General features: G+C 41.8%; 1 protein-coding gene and 1 long non-coding RNA gene across 2 annotated transcripts in view; both read right to left on the bottom strand.

The window, feature by feature from the left end:
- Nucleotides 1-2,486: 2,486 nt before the first annotated feature.
- On the bottom strand, nucleotides 2,487-3,907 carry LOC137886774 (uncharacterized). Its single transcript, XR_011104999.1, has 2 exons — nucleotides 3,869-3,907; nucleotides 2,487-2,805 (listed from the first exon to the last, which is right to left on the bottom strand). It is a non-coding gene; the product is annotated as an uncharacterized lncRNA (long non-coding RNA).
- A 2,881-nt stretch (nucleotides 3,908-6,788) lies between these two features.
- litafd (LITAF domain containing) overlaps nucleotides 6,789-10,701 on the bottom strand; it is a 7,004-nt gene continuing 3,091 nt past the window's right edge. Inside the window, exons 2-5 of the mRNA XM_068729384.1 lie at nucleotides 9,472-9,521; nucleotides 9,273-9,371; nucleotides 8,900-9,095; nucleotides 6,789-8,390 (exon numbers count right to left, since the gene is read on the bottom strand). Coding sequence (XP_068585485.1) covers nucleotides 8,273-8,390; nucleotides 8,900-9,095; nucleotides 9,273-9,371; nucleotides 9,472-9,517 — 459 coding nt within the window. The 5' untranslated portion in view covers nucleotides 9,518-9,521 and the 3' untranslated portion in view covers nucleotides 6,789-8,272. The remainder of the gene's footprint in view (nucleotides 8,391-8,899; nucleotides 9,096-9,272; nucleotides 9,372-9,471; nucleotides 9,522-10,701) is intronic.

Below are 10,701 nucleotides of genomic sequence, written 5' to 3'. Positions count from 1 at the left end.
CATCTTGCACGTAGGCACTTAATGTCAGAGGTTTCTCAGGACTGACAAATGTACATTTTGGTTGTGGTTTTGAGTTGCTCCGTGACTTTAAAGGAACACACACACACACACACACACACACACACACACACACACACACACACACACACACACACACTCTCACATGCAAAGACATTACCCCCCTTTGACTTTCTCTTCCTTTGTTTTTCAGGGAGGTTTAATGTCTTACCCAGTCATTCCTCCTCTAAACACACACACACACGTGCACACACGTACACGCATACGTACACATGCGAGCTTCGTCATCTTCTCTCTTGATTGAAACTGTCGCCTCCAGGTGGTTGGGAGCGGTAACTGCGCTGTGCTTTGCTAGAGAGCTGCAGACACTTTGAGCCCACTGGTTTGAGGATTGTGTAGAGACAAAAACCAGCATTGTAAGAAACACTTTAATCCCTATGAATTAATTTTTCTTTGTTTCTTTTCAAGCACAGATGGAATGCTCCCCTAATAGTGCATAGCTGGCTCTGTAAAGACAACATTTAAGAATTGTATATTTAAAAATATGAACGTGTAAAATTAAAGAGAAACACGCCTTTGTTGTTGGGTACAGAAGGAGCCAGGTGTTCATATTTCTTGTGTGTAGGGTTTTCTCTTCTTTCTTTTTTTTTCTTTTTTTTTTTTTTTGCGTTCCTGATGTACCATTGACGATTTTTTTTTCTGTTACATTTGGATTTCTTTTTTCTTTTCAAAACTAACTGCATTGGTTTTGTCTTGTTAAAAAGTGCAGTTCAAAGATAACCTGCAGAATCACACCTTAATTTGATCTTTTCCAGTTTAAAATCCTCAGTGTAGCAGCAGTGTACGACAACTATTCCTGTATATTGCCTTTTTGCTGGAAAATGTATGTTGAATAAAATTTTCTATAAAAACAAAAAAAAACACACCACTCTGCTGCTTGTCCTCACCAGGGTCTCACCTGAAACGCTGTTAAAGGAGCAGTCCGACACTTTGGGAAATACTCAAACTCTTTAAGATTTAAAGTTGCCTTCGACCTAAAACTCCTCCTGCTTTTTTGGATGGCTGAGAGTCGTCTTCTAAAATTTAATGCAGAACATGTTTTCACTGCCAGACGGCGCGCTTCATAACGGAAGACGGGAAGCTTTAAGAGATTTCAGTCCTGGTTCATGTAGAATTTATTTAAAACAGATTATTGTGCTCAGAGTTCAGCAGTCTGGAGCCTCGTTCATACACAAGCTTCAACTTTTCAGAATTATGTGTATAGCTCCACTTTTTTAAAATGTTCTTTTCCTCGGGAATGTGGCCACAGATGCCCAGTTCTTAACGCTGCAAAATACATAAATATTTCAATACTTTCATCAGTGAGCCATCAGCTCAAACATCATCGTGTTACCTCCATCAGCAATATAGCAACATAACAGACGTATGAATAAATCATCTCCAAGATTGAGCTACATGCTAACATGTTTAGCAGGGATGAGATTTACCGTGTTCACAGTCTCAGCTTAGCGTGTTAGCATGCTAACATGTGGCTGATGGGAGTGAGCAGGTTTTTTGGTCATAAACCAAAGTATTGGACAAAGTCAAACTTTGACATGAATGAGAGATCAACAGATCACTAAAGGTATCATAATTCACTGCAATTCATCCAGTAATTGTTGAGATATTTCAGTCCGCAGTTCTCAATCTACAAACGGACCAACGTTAGCATCCATTTAGCTTCTAGCTTGGCTAAAACTAGCATCACTTAATGCAGGATCAACAGGTTTTGGCATCACTGGTTACTCATGTAGAACAATACAGAAACATGAGGTTGAAGGTTCATTCTTGACCTCACGTTTCTGTTCTGGAGCTTTATCACATGATCTCTTAGCCGATGCAGATTGTCAAGTTAATTAATGTTCAAAGTTGTTTTTTTTTTACTGATGTCTTTAAGAACTTCTCGACCACGTTGAGAACCGTCTGAGCGGGTCAGATGATGGTCTCTCTAGAGGAACTCAAGAAAAAGAGACGGAATCACAACAGATACAGAATATAATCTACTTGTATTAGAGAAATAATGTTAGAAAACAGATCATAATGGTAAATAACAGAAGTCAAAGCATCCCCAGTTTCTTCCGAGTCACATACATACAAACTTACATAGTTATTATTTAGGGAAGTAGACAGATTTTTTTTAAACAAGATAAAACAAAAACGTATAAAATATATTTCTCAGTAAAATACCTGTACACATTAGTTCAGCGCAGTAATGTACAAAAAAATATTCAATTTGTCACATTTTATTTTAAGAGCATCTTGATCATTGGCTCCATCGACACTCGTGGCCGATGATCACATCATGATGTGGCTTTAATGTTCTTTTGTTATGAATTCACGTGAACAAATCTTTGCCGTTTCTTTTGAGCGTCGCTCAGATTAACCATCATCCCTCGAGAGTTAGAAGTAGTTTCAAGGCTGACAACATATAAATATTATACCAATAAACCACATTGGTTTTTCTTTTATTCTGCAGTGTTCAATGTCTGACTAATCCAAAAATAGTGCCGCGTTCTGGCCCCCGTTCTGGCCCCCGTTCTGGTCCCGTTCTGGCCCCCGTTCTGGTCCCGTTCTGGCCCCCGTTCTGGTCCCCGTTCTGGTCCCGTTCTGGTTCAGCATTGACAGCATCGTTTCCTGTCAACGTGCAGCTCTCGCTGGCAGAGGGGACACGTGTGGTGCACATCTTTGAAGTCTTTCACGTATAAAGGAATTAGAAGCAGGAGCACAGGAATCACACACGCTAGCACCCTGCAACACACACACACACACACACACACACACACACACACACACACACACACACAGTGTCACGTGGCTGTTTGAAAGAACTTGCTTTGTTTTGTAGTTTATGGTTATTATTATGTTAGTATACTCACCTGTGTCTATTCTGTGCATTCCAATACTCAAACTACCACACTATTAAGTATACCAGGGTACTACATGCGGTCGCATTTTTGCATTTCTGGCTATTCCTACCCACGATCACAACAGGAGCCATGTTATGAGGAAGCGGTATGCCCCAGTTGAATGCATGCCACATGCAACAGCACATACTTTGTAAGGGCGGCTACTGAAAGTACAAAATAAAAAAATGTGTGCGATTTGGAACACAGCTCATGTTTCAAATATACTTCACTTCCTGCACTTTCCCACCTGTGTGAGGCCCCTGATTGTTTCATGACTGTGTATTGATACTTTTTTTTTTTTACATACATTCTTTTCTTTAATATCCTTTTTATAAACTTTGATTAACATGATAAACATGGGGCATCTTATATACAGTCTATGGTTTTCAACATACAGTGTGATAAGAGAAAATGACCTTTTTGTTTTCTCGAGCTAACGAGTTGACCATCACCTAATCTCGAGGAAACGTTTTCTCGCGATACGAGCGCACAGGTCTGAGAGGACCGGTTCTACTGGGATCAGAGAGGCCGAGTGGACCGGACCGGTTTAAAGCGAACCAGGAGACAGACTGTGGAGGACTCTGCGGTGTATGCACAGACTGCGGAGTTTGGACATTGGGGTCATTGCTGATGATGTTGCTCCACATGTGTATTAATTGACATTTAATGCAATCTATTTTGTAGCCTAAAGATGTTCTTTAACCAAACCTATCGTTGGTATTAATGACGCATGATCTCCCAAACACATTTCCTCCATCTTGTTATCTTCTTCATCTTATGTCAAATGAAAACAAGAATCTTGTTGTGAACATATCTTTAGAGCTTCAGAGTAATAGTTATATGTTCCCTTGTGGATCCAATCTGTAGGGACCCCCCCCCCCCCCCCTAAATATGCACACGCTCACCCGAGGATGGCGAAGAGCGCGCTCATCATCTTGGCAAACCTCCCCACTTCGTAGGTGATGTCGGTCATGACCCGCTGCTGGCAGGAGGTGCAGGTCGTCATGCCGCGACAGCGCCCCAGCTTCTCGTCGCCGTTCACGACACTCTTTCCGTCTCCTCTGCTGTTGTGCTCTGATGGAGGGAGAGCGAGAGAGAGGTGAGGAGAGGAGAGGGAAAGAGATGCGTTCCTAAGAGGCGTCACTATCCGGTGAGAGTTTACCTGGCGTGTTATAGACGGGGTGAAGCGGCACATCGCCCTGAGCTGGAACCGGACAAGAAGAAACAAGACTTAATGAGCCAGCCTGATGACGATGGTGTAGTCAGGTTTACATGGTATGAAGTGGTAATGGTAATTTAACAGTTGTTTGCCAGATCTGGAGCATCTGGAGCAGCATTCGACCTGAGACGTTCATAAACCCTGAGGCAACTTTGACAGCTGTAAAAGTTGCCTCTACTGTCACTAGAGTATGAGGATCAGAGGGGGTGGACCTCTAAACGTTAAGCTTCTTTCATGGTTCTGAGTACAGGGTACAGGGGCTTATGAGTCCTACATACAGTATAGTGGACTCCGTGGACCATCCTCGATCGTGGGATGGGGGTTAACCATTTTGTCTCTTCCCTTGCATTTTAATTCAAGAAGTGTAGCATCCGGCGAGAGTTTACCTGGAAAGGAATAGAGGTGGTAAACCGGCAAATCACCCCGACTGTTATCTGGAGAAGAAGAAAGAAACGAGATTTAATGAGCCAGTCTGAGAAAGATGATGATTGTGTGTGTGTGTGTGTGTGTGTGTGTGTGTGTGTGTGTGTGTGTGTGTGTGTGAGAGAGAGAGAGAGAGAGAGCATGGTGTAGTCAGGTTTACCTGGTATGATGTAGTAAGGTTCTTCTCTTCCATCTTCACCCATTGTGCTGGAGAGAGAGAGAGAGAGAGAGAGAGAGAGAGAGCGAGAGAGAGAGAGAGAGAGACAGAGAGAGAGTCAGGAGACAAACATCTTGTTTCATTGGCTTGGCAGCATTTCACAGTTCATTCCTTTCGGTCTAATTCTCGGCAGGAAGCAACAAAATATTCAACAAATATTTTCATGACAGCCGTCCATCAATCCACGAGGGAGGTGTGTGTGTGTGTGTGTGTGTGTGTGTGTGTGTGTGTGTGTGTGTGTGTGTGTGTGTGTGTGGAGCCACATTCTAAGCCCGCCCACTTATCAACGGTCCAATCAAATGCAAAGGATTTGATTTTGATCCCTCTTGTAATCTGAATCTGACGGCATCAAAACATCAAGTACTTTATGAAAAACACATGTTATCCTTCTCATTGTACTACTGATACCTCTATTCTAGAGCTGCTACTGCCAGCACTACTGTAAAAACGTCTAGTACTACTACTTACAACCACAGTTACTACTACTAAGTCCATTACAATCGACCCTCTTTCAGACCCTCTACAGTGTTACTGTCTGCAGCAGGAAGGACGAGACACAAATACCAAACAAATACATTCTCGACTTCCTAATAACTACCGATCCTTTCCTGCATGCACATTATTTTCTATTTATTTTGGAACACAAAGTCCTCTTTTCCCGTACATCCCATGTTATCTCGTCTTACCTCGGCGAGGTGTTGCAGTCTTGCACGCAGAGATGATGCCGATTGTAGACGGGGGGGGGGACGTCCACCTGTCTCACCTGTGCCTCTACAAGCCCCTCCCCCCCAGCCCAGCCCCGCCCTCACTCACAAACTCTCTCTCTCTCTCTCTCTCTCTCTCTCTCTCTCTCTCTCTCTCTCTCTCTCTCCAAAATCAAAATCATTTCCCACCCTCGGTTGGACTGTTGACTTTTCCAGTAAGGTATCACCAGTTGCCGGTGTGACAATGACAAACACCACTATAGCGCCATTAGCAGGTAGACCATAACTTGCTAGAATATGTCAAAACCAACATGATCATTTACATGGAAGATATTGTTGTTTCTTTGACCAGAAATTCAGATGCATGTGCAGTGCTGTAGATGTTGCCTCAGCTACAATATCAATATTACTGTCTTTTGTCTCTAGAATGTAAAGACATACTCCATGTAACCCTACTGGACTGGAAAGGGAGACCAAACAAGGAAAAAGGAATACATAAAACAAGTTATTTAAGAGGCTCTACACCACAGGTGGAGGATTCCAGCACACACACACACACACACACACACACACACACACACACATGTACGTATACATAATGGATATTTAAAGAAACATTTTATTCAGTTATTTATTTGGGTTATTAATTAATCTTCTATTTATGTGTTTGGCATTAGTATAATTTATTTAGTCTTTCTTTCCTCCACCTCTCTTGCTCCGTCTTTAATGTGTGTGTGTGTGTGTGTGTGTGTGTGTGTGTGTGTGTGTGTGTGTGTGTGTGTGTGTGTGTGTGTGTAAATATGGGAATATTTGTGAATATGTACAATACATGTGCATTTATGTGTAGATATATGTATATGTATATATATATATATATATATATATATATATATATATATATATATATATATATATATTCAATTCCCCTCACTCAACCAACATCCTTAACACATATTAGAGAACACACACACACACACACACACACACACACACACACACACACACACACACACACATACACACACACACACACACACACACACACACACACCTCCACTGTTACTCTCATACCCGTCCGTCTGAATCTGTTAAACTCCTCTGATTGCTTTTGCTTTTGTCGTCAGCTGTTTGTGAGTTCATGCGCTTGCTTTGTAATCACTTTACCGCACATAAAGAAAATTAATTTGAATAAAAGAACATAAAGAAATAGCCACTGGTTGATGGAAGCCGCAGCACCACTTCAGGTACGAGAGCACAAAGCGTTGCTTTTAGATGAATATGTGCTTTTATTTATGAGATTATCAGTAGGACTGTACATACAATCGATGACACAAGTAATACAAGTTTAGCTTTGGGTTATATATATACAATACTCAGTGTAAAGGTCTACACACACACACACACACACACACACACACGCACACGCACACGCACACGCACACACACACACACACACACAATCATTTGGCCACTTTTTTTTTTTTACGTCGTAGCGTTGATGTTTCATTTCACTGAACGTGTTTGTGTGTGTGTGTCCTCACAAGAACATAGAAGTACGGACACAGTTTGTTGTAATCTAACAAAGAAAGTGTGATTAAAAATCAGTTTTCCACCCGTTACATCAAACAAATATGATTAGCCTATGAAATCAGCGGTTTGTGAAATTCCCGGCCTGGATTATTGCTTCAGTTCTCTCCGGGACACGAGGATCCGTTTGTGAACAGAGAGGACTGCCGTTCGACCGACGCTCAACAAAATACGGGAATCTAACAGTAAAATCAGCGATTCTCTCAGGAAGCGTCGTGCGTATGGATTACGCGACGGTCCCTTCAAACGGACGGCTGGTTTGTTTGAATTTCAAATGCACATTCCCTTGAAACATAAAGTGTTTGCTGAGGTTGATATACAAGCCTTCATTTCAACGGCATGACGTATACTGACGTTTCTGATAAGGATAATAGAGAAAGTTTCTTTTTGTGCTGAAAACGGCTTCCCAAAAAAGTGCGTGGGGTGTGCTTAACCCATTAGTGCCCACAACTGTAATTTTGTGTTTTCTGGGCTTCTTTCAAAAAGAGGTCAAACCGTTTTGCTATAAAAGTGAGGTTTTTTTTTTACTAAATCTAGTCTCTGGGCACGTGTGACGACTGTTTTCTTCTACATATTGCGTTGGATTTTAGGAGAAAACATTCGTCCCGTGTTCCCAAAGAGATGAGAAAACGACTTCATCTCAGAAACTACAAGGAGCATAATCAACTGTGTTTGGTATCTGTGAATTCATAACGCGTTTAATTTCAAAGATGTGCACAAATATGCATCGTATAAAAAAAAAAATAAAAAAAATCATATGGAAAACATTTAACAATGTTAACGTTTCCTTCATTCTTTAAAAAAAAAAAAACAATTCGATTTTTCAAAAGAAATTCAAAAGTTGTATGTTGGATACTTTCCCAAAGTATTTCCATACCAGATTTTAAGACGTTAAACCAATCATAACACATGATCCATATCATACTAAATATAGCCGAGTGTTTTGGCACAAATAGGTTAATTTAACTCACCAGAGCTTTAAAAACCAAAAAAAAAAGTGAGTACATGATATTCAAGCTCTGACGACACAAAGACTCCCAGTCTGTTTTGCTGATAATATGATGCTTCATTTTTGCTTCCATAATAAATAAGCTGCATTACAAAAGGTAACAGGGTGTTATGTCTTATTTCTATGGGTCCATGTCCTCCGTCATATTCATCATTTACAGCATTGCTTCTTTTCGACGTGCAGCACTCTGTTGCAGCGGGGGCATGTGTGGTACGCGTCCTTGAATTTGTTCATGAAGAAAGGAATCAGGCAGCAGCACAGGACTAATCTGAAACACACACACACACACACACACACACACACACACACACACACACACACACACTCACAGTTAGTGTCATGCAGCTGGATGCAAACATTTGCTTTGTTTTATGTATTTATAGTGTTCATCACTTGTGGTTCGGTTTTTTCTGGACGTAACATTTTTTGGACCCTTGCTTTGAAAAACAAAAACGATAATAAAACTACATTTATGGAAAACAAACTTAATTTTTAATAGGGTTATTATTATAGTCGGCCACTGAGTGAGTGATAAGTCATTTTTAAAGTTTTTTTTTTCATGCTGAATGACTTATTTCGAAGATAATTGTGTGATTCTTTGTGTAGAAACTCAGTTTTACAGATCTGTCGGTTAAGACTAGGTCGAGTGTGTCAGTCCACTAAGACTGTCTTTGGTCGAGGACAGCTCTGATGTCGTGTAAGGCGGTCCGCAGTGTGTTCACGTGTTAACGTGACCGTCCCGAATGGCCCATAAGCGGCCCTGAAGCGCACGCTCACCCGCAGCAGATGAAGAGTAAGCACATCAGCCAGGCGTAGGTCCCCGCTTTGTAGGAGACGTTGGTCATGACCTGCTGCTGGCAGGAGGTGCAGGTCGTCATGCCGGGGTTATTCCCCAGCCCGCCGTCGTAGCTCACAAACCTCCTTTTGCCATCTCCAGTCTCGAGTCCTCCTCCTCCTCCTCCGCTGGTGTACACTGAGGGAGAGGAGAGGAGAGGAGAGAGGAGAGGAAGGAGGGCCGGACAGAGGAGGGAGTAAGAAAGGAGGAGAAAACGAGGGTGAAAGGAAACAGGAACGTTAGCTCGCTGTGTGCTTGAGTACGTTGTGGGTAAACATTTTTTTTTGACGTGAAGTGCATCAGGTGTGAGTTTACCTGGCGAGACGTTCGCGGCGGTCTCATTTTGACTTGAGTTGGGGTTGAAGGGAGTGTGGGTGTGATAAACCACCACATCCGCCGGACCCTGGCCTAGAACTGGACGAGTAGAGAAGGAAAGAAAGAGGACAAATCAGAGACAGACTCAAGAGTTAATGTTAGTGTGTGTGTGTGTGTGTGTGTGTGTGTTCAGGTTTACCTGGTGTGAGGTAGGGAGGAGGTTCTTTTTTTCCGTCTGCACTCATTGTGCTGCAAAGAGAGAGAGAGAGAGAGAGAGAGAGATAAAAATACTGTTACAAACGGTGCTCCTCTTCATCAGCAGTGAAGAAGAATACACTGATACCCTCTGAAAAACATGCTAAGATCTTTATCAGTCCTGTAATATTACTTCTATTAATATTATCGCCTCATGAGACACACGTGATGCTGCTTTCTGCCACCGGATGGAGCCAACGTGAGAGCATATCTGTGAGTAATATCTCTTACTGACATATTTATGACTTCCGTCTTCATGTCCCTGATGGGGAAACGTGTGGGCGGGTCTGTCATGTAAGGGCTGGGCGATGCGATATTCTGTCACGATGCAGATCATTTCATATCTCGATAACTAAATACGTCAGGATGTGACACGTTTTTCTGGTAATACAAAAATTCTCTCTGTGAAATAAGCACACGGCACAGCCTATTGTTGTTTACTCCTGAGTGAGCTGAATACTTGACAAATGAAAAGTACTTTCTAATTTTAATAAGAACTGTTTCATGTGAAATTATACAGAAAAAGTATGAAATATTTCCAGCTATACAAGACATGTATCATCAGATTAAGACAATTGTTTGTCTTTAACTATCTGGGATATTCCCATAAACTGACATCAATTTAGATTTTCTGAGAAATTTGTGTTAGTGTGCTTCTTATTATCAATTTAGACGACTTGTGTATCACGTTAACATGAAAATATGAAGTCATCACGATAATGATTCCAATGAAAGACCATAAATCATCATATTGAATTGTCGCCCAGCTGGTCTCTACAGTTCTCTCTTCGTCCTTTGTCCTGCTTTTCTTGTAGCGTCTCTACGCTAGCGTGACTTAGCATTTATTTCCACACGGAAACACACACAGAGCTCACACCATCAACATCCTCTCTGTGCGCCGCTCAGCTTCTCTCTCTAGCTCTGACACACACAAACACACATGACCTTTATCTCGCACCGACATCAAAGACTGTACATAAGAAGAGGACGCAGTCACCGTCTCTGAACTACGGAGTTAAAGCCTCGAGTTTGGCATTTTGGCCATCTTGTCTTTTTGCAATCAGAGGTGACACGAGAGGGTGGAGCTAAGTACCACCGAACACCGAAGAAGACATTTTTAAGGCGACCAAAAATGTTACAACTAACATTTATGAACTGAAAACACACTGAAAGG

Source organism: Cebidichthys violaceus, unplaced genomic scaffold (assembly GCF_023349555.1).
Source record: "Cebidichthys violaceus isolate CVI_PGR_0920_01 unplaced genomic scaffold, fCebVio1.0.p SCAF_454, whole genome shotgun sequence".
Lineage (NCBI taxonomy): Eukaryota > Metazoa > Chordata > Actinopteri > Perciformes > Stichaeidae > Cebidichthys > Cebidichthys violaceus.
The sequence above is the reverse complement of the archived record's forward strand: the minus strand, read 5'-3'. Positions and strand labels throughout refer to the sequence as shown.